Source organism: Emys orbicularis, chromosome 2 (assembly GCF_028017835.1).
Source record: "Emys orbicularis isolate rEmyOrb1 chromosome 2, rEmyOrb1.hap1, whole genome shotgun sequence".
NCBI classification, from domain to species: domain Eukaryota; kingdom Metazoa; phylum Chordata; order Testudines; family Emydidae; genus Emys; species Emys orbicularis.
Window position 1 is genome coordinate 90007019 of NC_088684.1, and position 16179 is coordinate 90023197.

The window sequence follows — 16179 nt, forward strand, 5'->3', positions numbered from 1 at the left end:
GATTGCCATACCTGCACCATTCTTTTTAGATGACAAATCTGAGGAACTGTCCCAGATTAAGGTGTCAAGAGAGGAGGTTTTGGAACAAATTGATAAATTAAACAGTAATAAGGCACCAGGACCAGATGGTATTCACCCAAGAGTTCAGAAGAAACTTAAATATGAATTTGCAGAACTATTAACTGTGGTATGTAACCTATCATTTAAATCAGTTTCTGTACTAGATGACTAGAGAATGTGACACTATTTTTTTAAAAAGGCTCCAGAGGTGATGCTGGCAATCACAGGCTGGTAAGCCTAACTTCAACACCAGGCAAATTGGTTGAAACTGTAGTAAAGAACAGATTTATCAAGACACAAAAATGAACACAATTTGTTGGGGAAGAGTCAACATGGCTTTTGTAAAGGGAAATCATGCCTTTGAGGGGGTCAACAAACATGTGGAAAAGGATGATCCAGTGGAAAAAGAGTACTTGGACTTTCAGAAAGCCTTTGACAAGGTCCCTCACCAAAGGATCTTAAACAAAGTAAACAGTCATGGGATAAGAGAGAAGTAACTGGTTAAAAGAAAGGAAACAAAGGGTAGGAAGAAATGGTCAGTTTTCAGAATGGAGAGAGGCAAATAGTGGTGTCCCCCAAAAATCTGTACTGGGACCAGTGCTGTCCAACATATTCATAAATTATTTGGAAAAGGGGTAAACAGTGAGGTGGCAAAGTTTGCAGACAATACAAAATTACTCAAGATAGTTAAGTCCAAAGCAGACTGCAAAGAGTTACAAAGGGGTCTCACAAAACTGGGTGACTGGACAACAAAATGGCAGATGAAATTCAATGTTGATAAATGCAAAGTAATGCACATTGGAAGACATAATCCCAACTATACATATCAGATAATGGGATCTAAATTAACTGTCACCACACAAGAAAGATTTTGGAATCATTGTGGATAGTTCTCTGAAAACATCTGCTCAATGTGCAGCAGCAGTCAAAAAATCTATCAGAATGCTAGGAACCATTAGAAAAGGGATAGATAATAAGACAGAAAATATAATGCCATGGTACACTCACACCTGGAATACTGCTTGCAGTTCTGGTCACCTCATCTCAAAAAAGATACACCTCTACCCCGATATAACGTGACCCGATATAACAAGAATTCGGATATAACGTGGTAAAGCAGCGCTCTGGGGGGCGGTGGGGTGGCGGCCCGCACTCTGGCGAATCAAAGCTAGTTCGATATAACGCGGTTTCACCTATAACGCAGTAAGATTTTTTGGCTCCCGAGGACAGCGTTATATCGGGGTAGAGGTGTATATTAGAATGGGAAAAGGTACAGAGAAGGACAACAAAAATGATTAGGGGTATGGAATAGCTTCTGTATGAGGAGAGATTAAAAAGACTGGGATTTGTCATTTTGGAAAAGAGATGACTACGAGGTAATATGATAGAGGTCTATGTAATTGTGAATGGGGTGGAGAAAGTGAATAAGGGAGTGTTGTTTACTCTTTTGCATAAAACAAGAACCAGGGTCACCAAATAAAATTAATAGGCAGCAGATTGAAAACAAACCAAAGGACGTACTTCACACAACGTACAATTAACCTGTAGAACTCCTTGCTGAGGATGTTGCGAAGGCCAAATGTATAACCGGGTTGAAAAAAAGAACTAGATAAGTTCCTGGAGAATAGGTCCATCAGTGGCTTTTAGCCAAGATAGTGAGGGATGCAACCCAATGCTCTGTGTGTCCCTAGCTTCTGATTGCCAGAGGCTGGGAGTGGACAACAGGGGATGGATCACTCGATGATTGCCTGTTCTGTTCATTTTATTTTCTCTGGAGCACCTGGTATTGGCCACTGTTGGAAGAGAGAATACTGGACTAGACGGACCATTGGTCTGACCCAGTATGGCTGTTCTTATGTTCTTGAATTTCTCCCCAAAGCCTTTTTCACACAGATCATGTACTATGCTTCAAAAAACAAAAAAGCAAAAGAACCCAAAACACCGCAAGAAAAATATGTAGAACCCAATGTGGTAATTGTATGAGTCCAACAGAATAAAGAACAGCCCTTTTTAGAGGTCTGACTGAAACTAAAACTGGGCAAACATTCAAGAAGCTCACTCTCTCTCTGATGAAAGAATATGATGCAATCTTGGCATGTCTTTGTGACCTGGCACCATGCAAAAACTATAATTGATTTATGATGTTTTGTTGGTCTTTTAACAGTTTCATTCCTTGGCACCAATGTACTACCGAGGATCAGCAGCAGCTGTTATAGTATATGATATCACAAAACAGGTAATGCTTTCTGTTTGCAATTCCTGTATAATATATAGTTTGGTTAATGACTTAATGTATTGGCAAAGTTGTGGCGGAAGCGCCATTCCCTGAGTCATTTAAAAATGTACTACACAAAACTCCGGAAATTGTACTGCAGGGGAAAATTCTGAATTTGCCTCTTTGAGATGGACAAGATGACCTACTGGATTTTTCCCATATCTAATTTCTGCTACTAAAAAACATCAACTATTTTACAAACGGGAAATTAATCTTTTAAAAATACGGCTACAAGCTTGCATTTGCAGTCTGAGTGCTGAACTCTTCTGGGATTGCTTTACTTTGAAACAAAGCAATGAAATAATCTTTGGCTCAACATTATTAATTGAAATGGAAGTGTATTTTCAGCTGATAAAGTAGCCCTGTTCACATATCATCCAGTTGGAGATCCTTGCCCTGCCCTGCGAGAATGAGAAATTGCTACTCTTAAAATTCAAAGAATAAAATTTTCATTTTAAAAGAAATCCCAGATGATGAAGCTGAGTTATAGAATAGGCATTAGTGGATGAATGGTTGCAATATTTTGCTTATCTGTTTCTTCTCTCCTGCCAATTGAATGATTTACTTTTAGCAGTAAAGGCCTGGCTCTGTTCACCAATGCATTAGTGTAATGACCCATTGCTGCATTAGGGTTGCCAACCCTCCAGGATTGTCCTTGAGTCTCCAGGAATTAAAGATTATGTCACATGATGAGACCTCCAGGAATATGTCAACCAAATTTGGCAACCCTAGCTGACACTGGTCATGGCTGCATAGCAGTACCGTAGGTTATAATTTTTAACTGAAATTACTCATAGTTGGTCAGAAAGTCTGTAGACCTTGTGAAGGTGGAACTTAGTCATGTCATCCTTATTCAGAATTCTGTGCAGCAACTTTCATTCTCTGAAAGTTTAATATTCAAGTATTGCATAGTATTGTGGGATGTACATTATATCCCAAATGCTAGGCCATACCTTTCCCTCAGAGATTCGTGCACAACTCCCATTGATCTCAGCAGAAGCTGCACATGCATTTCTAAGGAGAAAATTTGGCTTGATGGATTAATGCAGTTGAGAGCTAGATCTGAGGTTCAGTAACATCAATCATGCCTTTTAATGAGAGTCCCTGGAAATCATTGTCACATGAGGGCTTTCTGTGTGCCCTTCCTGTAACTTCAAAAAAAAATGACCGTGTCTGTCAATCAAGGAGATCCTGCTAGATGTTTCTTTATGTATTTGGTTTAGGATTCATTTCATACTTTGAAGAAATGGGTAAAAGAATTAAAAGAACATGGTCCTGAAAACATTGTCATGGCCATCGCTGGAAACAAATGTGATCTTTCTGATCTCAGGTAATGGATCTATTTGGTATTAGAATGCTGTTTGTTATGCACTGCTTTCCTCCCTTACACAACCATGTTTGTATTGTCATCTGTAGTTAGGGTTGCCAACACTCCAGGATTATCCTGGAGTCTCCAGGAATTAAGGGATTAATCTTTAATTAAAGATTATGTCATGTGATGGAACCTCCAGGAATATATCCAACCAAAACTGGCAACCCTACTGCTACTCATGGTGGAAGCCCCCATTGAAATAAATACCTTTGATTTCAATTATTCAGGATCAGGTTCAACTAACAGCAGCATCACATCCTCCAAAATATTTTACTCTGAACTCCCTTTTTTGCTGCACTTCCACTGGTTTGACCAGAATTGCAGGATGTCAAATGTTGTTCCTGTGCATGCTGCAGGCTCTGGCACATTACACTGATTGATACAATATGGGACTTTTCATTCTGTGGTACTATAACTAATTCCAACGTATACAGCATGCATATCTCAAAAGTGCCTGATTAATGCTGGAGTGCTATAAATGCTGTGTTTTAATCAAATGAAGGGTTAATGCCAGATGCAGGATGATAGCCTTATTGCAGAAAGTACATTTGCAAGAACATAAGGGCTCTCACTATCCTCAAATAACAGACTTATGTCCTAGGTGTGAGAAGAAAGACTCTCCTTAGAGTCTGACTCCATTCCTCTGCAGAAGAGTCAAGATCACACTGCTCATGGCATGTTACAAGGATGGATTTGCGTTTATATTTCTCAACTCATGTTTGGGTTTGCATGTACCCTTGTAGCCATGGGAAACATGTTCTGTTGTAGGACAAGTAATCCTTTGTGGTGATCAATGCGTTTTTTGTCATTTTAGGGATGAGTTGTGTTGGATGTGTTTTCTTCAACAATGTGAGACCAAGGTCCATGATTGTTTAGGTTATTTTCCTCTTAGAATCCCAAGGACTCTCCCACTGCCCATCATGTTTCACATTTATTCCTCTGCCCCTTAAAGTCATTACATGGGCCCTGATTCAGCAAAGCCCCAGAGCATGTGATCAAGTGCTTTGTTGAATGAAGACATTTGTGAGAACTGTAGCCCTGTAAACAGGCTTTCAGTGTCACTCTAGAACCAGCTAGAGGAGTTATTGCACAGAATCATGAGGCACTCCTTCTCCCCAGGGCCTCCTGCACAGTGCTCCCAGCTTCTCTTGGCCTGGGAGCGAAGGACACAATTTATATTTTGGCTTGGTCCCCTACATGATAGTTCACTGTGCTAAGACAGTGAGGCTGGCTGAGTCCCCTAAGATTAGATAGATGGCTTCCAGCTTCTTAGTGTGAATAACAGAAAGCAGCAAGTCTCTCCATATGGGGAAAGAAATAAAGGGTTTTTTTAAATTTAGCATACCAATGCAAAGTGAAGTTTGTGGTCCTTTCTGTTTGCCCCCTTCGACTAATTTAAATGTGTTGCTTTAATACTCTCAATAGTACTTTTGCTTGATTAATTAAAGAATCCCAAGTTTGGTGATTCAGTTACAAAGCACAATCAGATAGTGCAGATGGAGCAATCTAATACGGTAACTCCTCACTTAAAGTCGTCCCGGTTAACGTTGTTTTGTTGCTGATCAATTAGAGAACATGCTCATTTAAAGTTGCGCAATGCTCCCTTATAACGTTGTGTGGCAGCCACCTGCTTTGTCCACTGCTTGCAGAAAGAGCAGCCCGTTGGAGCTAGCTGGTGAGGGCTTGGAACCAGGGTGGACCGGCAGCTCCCCTATCAGCTCCCCTAAGCTCCCTGTGCAGTGGCAGCCACCCAGCAGGCTATCAATTGCCAGCAGTTCAGTTGTCCCTCCCCCCACTGCCATGTGCTGCTCCTGCCTTCTGCCTTGGAGCTGCTTCCGGGAGCCTCCTGCTTGCTGTGCGGAGGACGGGGGGGGAAGGGGGCTAATGTCAGGGTGTCCCCCTCCCCCCTATTCCTGCCCCTCGCTTACCCCATCTCAATAGAGCATGGGGGAGACATGACAGGACTCAGGACGGAGGAGCTTGCCAGCAGCAGCTGCTGTCTCAACTTGCTGATCTACTTAAAAAGGCAATGTACTTAGAGTAGGGTCAGCGTACTTAAAGGGGCAATGCGCATCTCTCTCTCACCACACACAGGGTGTGTGTCTCTGTCTCTGTCTGCCATGCTGTCTCCCCTCCCTCCAGTTGTGCTGCCTTGTAGAGTGTGAAGGCTACATTAACAACAATGTATTAACCCTGGAGGGCTTATCCGAGTGCTAGTTCATCATTTAGCAGCAAGGGATTCCCTGGGAAATATCCCACCCTTTAACTTCACCACCTCAACCAAGCTTCACAATCATCATTGCTGTGTACTGTATTAAATTGTTTGTTTAAAACTTATACTGTGTGTGTATATATACAGTATATATATAATATAGTCTTTGTCTGGTGAAAAAGATTTCCCTGGAACCTAACCCCGCCATTTACATTAATTCTTATGGGGAAATTGGATTCGCTTAATATCGTTTTGCTTAAAGTTGCATTTAAAGCAGCTTTCATGGTGACGATTCTCCTTACACTTGTGCAATGCATGTTTGTCTCACTAAACACCATGTAGTCTAATATTTCCACAAAATGTCAAACTCTACTAATATTTTCTCCTGATGCTCACAAATATGGGAAAGGTTTTGAGAGTCTTTTCTTACAGGCAATGACTTTTTTCTCCCACTTTGCATGTTCCTGAACTATTTTGCTGGTGTTCTAATAAAAGGACTTTTGAGGACAGGTAGACAGCAAGATATATTTTATACATGAAATTGTTTGTCACCGTTCTACCAGAAATCTGATTGACTATGTAATTTATACAGTTGTGTATATTCTTTGGTGTTTTAGTCTTAAGGTTTACTTCATTGGAAATGGCTTAAGGTAAAATTTATGTATCAACCTATCACATTAATTCCATTGAATAGAAAATACAAATACTTCTGTGCAAGAGGATTTAAAAAATATAATGTAACTAATGAGGGCACACACGAGCAACCTGCTATTTCTACATGACTTTTGGCAGCTCTATTTATCCTTATGGAATTTTTACCAGTTACTTTGCCAGAAATGTTCTGCTAGACTCTAGAGTATCAGCCATTATTATGGCAAATGTGAATGGGGGCAAAAGAGGACGGGCTGAACCAAGTTCCACTCGTCTTGATTCATCTGTCTCCATTACCACAGGAGCTAATAAGGGGAGAAATGACTGGGGAAAAATAGAGGAACAGATTTGACTTCCACTAGCAAAGGGCTAATATAGTTTCCTCTGGTACTTCTAGCAATGACCACGTTACCCTCCTGTGGTGGTGGTTTGTTTTGTTTTGTTTCTTTTTTACAGATCTCTAATATATAGGTGCTAGCTGCCAACCTAGAATCAAGACATCCAGAAGACATGTGGTTATTCTTTGTATTATTATTACGTGGCCATCAACAATTTTGGCACTTTGCTGAAATAAATTCCCTCCCTCTGGCTCCCAGGGAATATCATCTTTGAGAATGGAGATGTTTATTAAAATCTCTACAATTTTGTTATTGGCTTTAGAATTTAGAGTGAGTTTTTTTTTTTTTTTAATATTTTATATTGGAATTTCTATCCTCTGGTTGATGGATAATAACCTGGACACAATCACAGAATCTCTGTTGAAAGAGCTCAGATCAGAATGTTATTTAAATAAATGAGCTACTTTGCCCACCAGTGACAAAACCGCTGTTAAATTCTTGGGGCAATATAGAGACCAAAGGACATAATCTTCCTCTCTAAAAACTGAGATACCTTCTGAAATTTTGGTTCTCTGGAGTACTCCAAATGCAGGGTCAGGAAATCCTAAGCTTTACATTCAGGCCCTTTATTTACGCTGTCCATACAAAACATTTTCTATTTAAATAAATATTTGTAGAAGTTTTAAACTGTATATGCTGAGGTTTTTTTAACTGCAAACAGTTTAGTCAACATCTTTCAAAACAGGTATTCTCTCTCCAGGGCTCCTAAATCCAAACCTTCTCAACTCCCTTTTAAGTCTCTGCTCGTCTCTTGGCTCTTTCTCCCACTATTAATACCGTTAGTTTATGTTTACTCACCTCTTGGCTTAGAATAAATTGCTTGAGGAACAAGCTCTCATATTTTGGTCAAAGTAAAGTCGTCGCAATACTGACACCCAATTTGTCATTGTAGAAAGAAGCAACTGACAGACCTTATGTCAGTGTAGAATCAAGCGTAGTGGAGCATCCTCTCCTCCATGCTCTCTCCCCATACACCATGACTGGGGGAGCTGGCATAGGAGAAGGTAGAGATGCATCCACCAGCTTTCCACAAGTGGAGAGTTCCCTACACAAGGGGAATTCTCCACTGGCTGTCACCAGCTGTTTTAAGGCCTCTTTGCACCATTTATGTGGCACAAACTAACCTTTGTGGACTGGAGAATCTGGCCCTAAGATTCTTGTTTCCAATGTGGTTTGGAATCAGTGGCTTGCGTGTTTCTGCTGGAATCAGCCACAGTCTCCTGCCACTTATAAACAGCTAAACATGTGATCCTTTCAATCCAACTTCATTTATAATAAACAAAAACCATCCTGTTTGTGTGTTCACTTTGGACAGTCCTGTTTATGGGCTGAATCTCCAGAGCTGGATGCTCTTTCTCTAATGTTTTATGCATCTCTTCTCATGCATCTTTGTCAAGTGGGGGGGGGGAAGGGGGAAGGTTGATAGCAGTTAAAGATAATTTCTTTTCTGTGGGTGGGTGAGGTTTGGTGGTGTGCCATGTGCAGGAGGTCAGACTAGATGATCATGATGGTCCCTTCTGACCTTAAAGTCTATTAGTTTTCAAAACTTGGTCTTGGCACCAGGCCCCAAAATCCTTATCAACAACCCAGATTGATATCTTGATATTTGAACGTGAACAACGAGATAGAAACCTCCACCACCACCAAAAGTATTCTTTATTTTTTATAGAATCAAAACATGTTAAATAATTTCTATCTAGGCTGTGTTTAGGATTTTTTTTATGCTTTGTGAGAAGTTTTAAATTTCTGCAATCTATATGATTGTAATAGGCTGGTACTATTTGCCTGAAACACCCCCATCCTTTTAGTTGTGTTTCGGTGGGAAAAGGTTAAGTTGATTATTCTGTGACATAGGCAGCTGGCTCATAATCCCACCTGAATACACCTCTACCCCGATATAACGCGACCCGATATAACACAAATTTGGCTATAACGCGGTAAAGCAGCGCTCCGGGGGGGCGGGGCTGCCACTCCGGCGGATCAAAGCAAGTTCGATATAACGCGGTTTCATCTATAATGCGGTAAGATTTTTTGGCTCCCGAGGACAGTGTTATATAGGGGTAGAGGTGTATAAGAAAAGTGGGGATAGCTCTTTGAGAGACAGGAATGTGGAAGGAAACAAAGGATTATGATTTTGAGACTACATCACCACATATAAGGGAATCAAGACCTTTGTTGTGAAATATTTTGCAAAAGATTTAATGTGCTTTTATATCTTGGGTTTGCTCATACTAAATTACATGGCAAAATTCACATGGACTTCAGTGGAAGCAGGACTGAGACTCTTAAATATTTATCATTTGAGAAGCAAGGAATGTCAGCACCAGGAGAAGATCCAAACTTATGCAATTGAAACTAGGAACAATGTGACTTGAGATGTCTTTCAGAATATTTGTTTTTTTATAAATACACAGTAATTTGTTTGCTTTCCAAAACGTTTTTTTAGGGAGGTACCTATGAAGGATGCCAAAGAATATGCAGAATCTATAGGTGCAATTGTTGTTGAAACCAGTGCAAAGAATGCTATTAACATTGAGGAACTCTTTCAAGGCATCAGTAAGTACATTTACAAGTTTCTTGTGGATTTTGTTTGGAGTCCTTTTGAAAATGATCAGCCATACTGCATGCAAAAATTTCTTTCTCCATGAAGAGGAAAACACCTGAGGCAGTAGTGTGTCCACTGCTTATGAAAATATAGAACTAATGTGACCGGGGCCCCAGTGGGGGCCAGCTGAAGTCACTCAATTAGGGTGAACTGCAAAGAATGGGGCAGATAATCCCCAAAACTGGTGGATATTTTCAATACTTAAATTTACCAAGCCAGCATAAAACAGCTTCTTTATTACCTCACTGGTTGTCCAGAAACCAACAACACAGTTCCCTTAAAGTAACCCAGCCTCAGGACTCCATTCAGGTACCCAAGTCAAATATGATGAAGATTTCTGAAAAAAACAAACTTCATCATATAAAAGAAAAGGTTCTACAAATCCCAAAGAATCAGACACATTACCTCCCAGGTTAATGAATATTCCAGATCTCACCCAAATACACACTACACCCAATTCTTATTAACTAAACTAACATTTATTAAAAAAGAAATGGGAGAGAGTATGGTTAAAAGATCAATATACATACAGACATGAGTTCAATTCTTGAGGTTTAGATACATAGCAGAGATGGTGAGCTTTGTAGTTGCAAAGAGTTCCTTTAGAATTTAGTTAATAGGTTATAATCCAATGTCCAAAATCATATCCAGGGTGTACCAGCTTAACTGGGATCTCATCTTGCGACTCAAACTTCCCCTGATGACGCTTAAGCAGATCTGAGATTAAAAGGATCAGGACCCAAGGATCTCTTATACAATTTCAGGTCTTCTTTGACAAGTTGGAATCCTTCGGGGAACAACAGGCTCTTATTTCCTAAGCATCGTTGTTAGTTATTCACAAAGATTAACATAAGGCAATTTATCCTCAGGCAGTCTATCACCAGTACTTAGCTATATGAATTAACATAAGACAATCTGTTCCTCCACCATTCACTGATGATTTGCTATACATTTCAAAGAGAGATGAATACAGAGATATCCCGTGCTTACACTTCATTTAAATGCTAGGATGTTCTTTTGATCTTTGAATTATCAGAATAGCATAGACAGGGACTGTTGATTACATTGTTGACCACTGCCCATATATATGTAAATACACAAACATCCCCTCACATGTCTTTAAGGGCTGAATTTGAGTCATTTATTCAGCAGGATGTTTAACCCTTTCTGGCCATCGTCACAACTAACAATAACTTTGACTAGACTAGAATAGGGCATAGCTTGAGTAGGTGCTATGTAAGCATCTCCCACGTAGTTCTTTCAGTGTATCTAAATCCTAACCTCTATCATACCTCCATGCATAAACCGCTGTAGGGCAGGTAACTGTTGATCTAATTGTCATTTTGTTGTGGTTTTTTATGTGGAGGCATATTCCTGGATAACTAGGATAAGTTGAAATAGTCACTTTTCATTGGGATCCAGCACAAGTTTTCTCCCCAGGATTGTTAAAGGGGAAGAAATCAACATTGCGAGAAAGGAAAGGGGAACACCCCATACTAATTTTTCATTCCAAGAATTCCAGTGTCATCAGCTCCTGAATAAAAACAGAGTATAAAGCATATTCTACCCCACCTTGTCTCTCTCTACTGCCTTATGACCGCTTCCTTTTTTCTCACAAACTCAGTATATTATAAATAGATGTGTGAAATGTTTCTTTGCTCCTAGAAAATCACACCGTCTGCTACACATTGCCTGAGAAGTTATTGACCAATCATTTCACTTGAACAGGATGTATCTGAAAATGTTAATTGATTATTTTTGCCTGTTATACCTTTCAGAAGGTTACAGATCTTGTAATTCATCTGGTTTGGAGAACCAGTCCCTTACCCAGTTTAGTTTGCTTGATTGTCTATGTCCAATATAACCTATCAGTATGTATGAATGTACTAATACAAAAACTCACCCATGTTCTATAATTTAATCATTAATAATTAGTTTATCCCTTTGATAGGTAATGCTACAGCGGGTAGCAATGACAACTCCCTAATAATGGCTATATTTGACATGGAAAATCAGTTAAACTGAAATTAACATGCACTAATTACCCAAGCATATGCATTAAATATCCTAGATAATCTTTTGGATACATAGAAAGATTGTCTCAGTGGACATACTTGTGACCTTACCAGAACTCAGAAGAGAGAAAGGAGAAAGTTTGTAGGTTTGTAGTATTTGGATGTGGAATCGATAGCGCATATATATGTGAACACAGCAAAAGATGGTAAATTGCCATAAATAACATGCTAAAACTGTTGGATAAAACACCTATTGTCATGGCCTACAGATCTCAAACCCAGCCTGCAGGATTCATGGGAACAACTACCCTCCAACCCTCCACCTGGCAGCCTGCTGATAAGGGCTTACCTGTGACCCATGAAATCTAGCCCCAGTGTGAGGTTCTGCCCCTGATGTCCAATTGGTGGTGACCCAGAGTGGCTGATTGGCCCACTGGCCCTACTTAAGCCAGCAGCAGGAGCAGGAAGCTGTTTGAACAATTGGGCTCCACCCTGCTCCTGTGCCTTGATTTCCTGGCATTTGATTTGTGGTTCCTGGTGTCCAGTGTGGCTCCTGCCTCTGACTGTCTGGCATCCTGACCTAGCCTGACTCTTATTCCCGACTTGTGGTTCTGATCTCCAGTTTGTCTTCTGCCTCTGTCCTCTTGGTATCCTTACCTAGTCAACTCCTGTCTCATGACTGTGGGCCCTGGCTCTGACTACTAGGTCTGGCTGCCCAGGACCTGGCCATGACACACATGTTTTATGATCCCTCTCTTTGCCCACTCTTTCCTCCCATGGTTGTCCTTATTGAACTTGTGTGTTTCAGCTAAATGGGGGAACACAGGGTACGTCTACACTTACCTCTGGGTCCGACGGCAGGCAATCGATGTTCTGGGATCGATCCCGGAAGTGCTCGCCGTCGACGCCGGTACTCCAGCTCGGCGAGAGGAGTACGCGGCATCGACGGGGGAGCCTGCTTGCAGCGTCTGGACCCGCGGTAAGTTCGGACTAAGGTACTTCGAATTCAGCTACGTTATTAACGTAGCTGAATTTGCGTACCTTAGTCCGAAGTGGGGGGGTAGTGTGGACCAGGCCACAATGAACCTATGCATGGGGTCCTTACTCCCTCCCATGGAGCTGTGCTTTGTACCTGGCTCTAGTGCAGACTTGCTATTTAAGGAGATGACTTTAGTCATTGTACCTGCTACCGCAGGGGTACAACTTCTAAATTTCCCCATTGAGGTGGGCCACAGCAGCAGTGCTCCAATCCTAAAAGAAGAAGTGTCAGAAAGTATTGGAAGTGCAATCAGAAATATTGCAATGCCATTAAAAAGTGCTGGAACCAGCCTTCCAAAGTATTCTGGCCCCACTTGAGTCCTGCACAGCAGTCATGTAGCCGTAACCTGCAACAGCAGTGTCATATCTATTCTGCAGCCTAGCTGGGAGAATTCTGTCTGGCTCTGCACATTTTCAGTGCACAGCCCATTTTCCTGCATCATGTGCGGGGGAAATCACTCACCGAAAAGCATTATTAAACAGAACAAACCATTCAAACCATAGTGTTTCTGTAAAGGCGGTACAAGGGAGGTGAGCTATAAAAACTCCCACAAAAAAACACGCACACATTTATGTCAACTAAACCAGCTATGTACAAAGACACAAAACTAGAGTAGAGGCCGCACAAATCAGGAGTGAGGAATGCTCAATAACTTAATAAAAACCCAAACCCTATGAATTTCAAAAAATACAGTAGGAGCAGGAAACACAATAGACCACAATGGAAGAACCAGAACAGGTGTGAACAAAAAAATATTTAGTATTTTGTTCTGTGTAAAAGAACTGTAACAGTTTATATCCACGGCTGTGATGAAAATCCATAATTTTAGGGCCTATGTTTAACACATGGGTTGTCTGAAGTAATAGCTGTTGTTCTCGTGTCTTTGCAAGGATGTAAACCTTTTTCCCTTAAATTGAACTGTAAGGACCTTTCAGCCTTTCACAGACAGAGTCTTGCACAGTCCCATGTTACAATCTATAATCTTATTACAAATACCCAGGGATTTATACTTGGAGCTAATTACTGGGCTTATTTTGCAAGAGCAGAACCGTAGATAATTCTCTGGACAGCCTCATTCTTAAATTTCTGTGTTTTAGTATTTTTTAAAACTTACATGTATTATTATTTAGGTAACACTGGTGCTGATACTGTAATAATGTTTACAACTGAGTATCAGATTCAAAAAGGAACTTTATTAGGTCTACAGAGCATCTTTGGGAACTGATTTGACTCATGCAGCTGCTCCCTCCAAAGGGGACCCTTTCTCTGTGTCCCAGGCCCTTTTGCTGTCCCCCAGTCCATGTTCTCTCCCTCTTGCTCCCTGCCCTGTACAGTAGAACCTCAGAGTTAGGAACTGGCCAGGCAACCACACAGCTCATTTGAAACCGGAAGTATGCAATCAGGCAGCAGCAGAGACAAAAAAAGACCGGAAAAAAAAAAAAAAGCACACACAGTACAGTACTGTGTTAAGCATAAACTACTACAAAAATAAAGGGAAAGCAGAATTTTCTTCTGCATAGTAAAGTTTCAAAGCTGTGTTAAGTCAATGTTCTGATGTAAACTTTTGAAAAAACAACCATAACGTTTTGTTCAGAGACACAAACATTTCAGAGTTACGAACAGCCTCCATTCCCGAGGTATTTGTAACTCTGAGGTTCTACTGTGTTTCTTTCCTTTCTACACCATTTCACTTTCCCTCCTCCCAGCTCCTAATTCCCCCAACTCTTGCTTCTTGCACCCTCACATTGACAGCCTCTGAACTTAGGCTCCCAGAATGCTGGCTCTTCACGCTGTTAGTTTGTAGGAGTAGAAGTCAGAATGCTATCAGAGTAGGCCCTGGACTGTCATTCTGGGCAGTCCCAGCCCAATTCAAGCACACTTGAGAGTGGAATACAGTTGATTTGATGCTCCCTTTTTGCCAAACTGAGGAGTTACACATCAGAGGCTTGACTGTGTCAACATTCCTGCTCCTGAACTATCTTTGTTTGCCTCAGTTTTTCATGCACCAAGCCGTGCCCACTTGAGGATCTCAAGACTCATGCATCAGTGTCTAGAAGTGCATGTTTATAAACCAGCCTGAGTGTATAAAATAAAAAATGAAATAAAGCTGTTTGTGTGAAGGCTTTTTTATCTGTACTTCTTCTCCACATATAAAAAATCCTCTAAACACTAGCAAAGATAAACCAAATATTCCAGTAATTAAAATGACAAAACCTACTTTTAAAGCAGAGCACTTAGAAATGGCAGTGATGTGAACTACAGAAAAGCTACGGTTGATTGGATCACTCCAGTAGAAGCACACAAGAGTTCCAGATTTCTCCAGTTCCAACTCAAAGAGTTCTTGGACAAATGCATTTATATTTCTTCTTCTCTGTGAACCTGTACGTTTCATCTGGACTCCTAAAGCATTATATCTATTTGCTCCAGCCAATTGGTTACATCATGGTAATATGTATTCTTCTCTACAAAACCTGGAGAGGAGACCAGGTCTGTGGTCTGGATTAATATTTCTGTTTAAGGAACAGAACAGTTCCATCTCTTCTGATGGTATATTGTGAACAGAAATTACCAAGCAGGGCAGTCCTGGTTTGATGGTAATTAGTCATTTTAAAAACTGTTTCAGTGAATGTATTTGTCCATGAGACTAGTGACTAGATTGATAGTCCAGAACATAGCTCTCTTAACATTATCTACAGAACATCTATAGCATAGATGGCATCAATTTAGGCTTCCCAACACATGTAATGTGCTTCACCCCTGTTCTGGAGGGGCAACCTAAACAGATGAGAGAGTAATTTATTCTGTAAACCAATTCAGTTCTTGATTTCTCTGCTGATCCTTCTTAGTGTATGCCAACTAGATCCAATTGGGGTTTTGTGATATGGACACTATGCCTATTAAGAAATGAACGGAGACTACCAAAAATCTTTCATATAGTTAAAACTTGTGGTCACCACTGACTTGGATTTGAAGCTAAGGCTCATCTTTCCCCTACTAATCATCTGGATCTTTTTGCCAGCTCTCTAAAACATTCTTTATGTGTTACTGCCTCTGCTATGAGATTACCAACTGAAGAGTTCTGAAATAGACAATGCTATGAGCCCAAATATCTTATTTTCTCTCTAAAGGCAGCCAAACAGATTTCAGACTCTAATCATATTCTCCAGCTCATCTATTTTATAATGGAGAGACGTTTTCTCAGATGAACACTGTTGCTCCATACCCTGAATACTAGAAGAGACTGACCTCAGTTTGTTGCTCACATTGTGAGATTGATTCTATCTCGTTACATTGAATTTTATACTAGTGTCACTCAATTGACTTCAACGTTGTTACTCGTGATAACTCAATCAGATCCTAGGAGTCCCTTGAGCAGAGGCAAGTTTCTATATAAGATTAAAAATATTTAGTTCAACAGTATCATCTTGATTTAACAAAATCTTGGCAATAATGATGATGAGAAAATTTGCATACCAAAAAAATCAAAATCACAAGACTGAAAAGGAGTTTGAAACTTTGTTGCCTTTTATTGAATTAACAGAACAACAACAA

General features: G+C 40.4%; 1 protein-coding gene across 1 annotated transcript in view; it reads left to right on the plus strand.

Moving 5' to 3' along the window:
* Positions 1-16179, plus strand: part of RAB31 (RAB31, member RAS oncogene family) — a 65567-nt gene that overhangs the window by 47038 nt on the left and 2350 nt on the right. The window contains exons 4-6 of the mRNA XM_065398322.1: positions 2225-2296; positions 3559-3665; positions 9415-9524. Coding sequence (XP_065254394.1) covers positions 2225-2296; positions 3559-3665; positions 9415-9524 — 289 coding nt within the window. The remainder of the gene's footprint in view (positions 1-2224; positions 2297-3558; positions 3666-9414; positions 9525-16179) is intronic.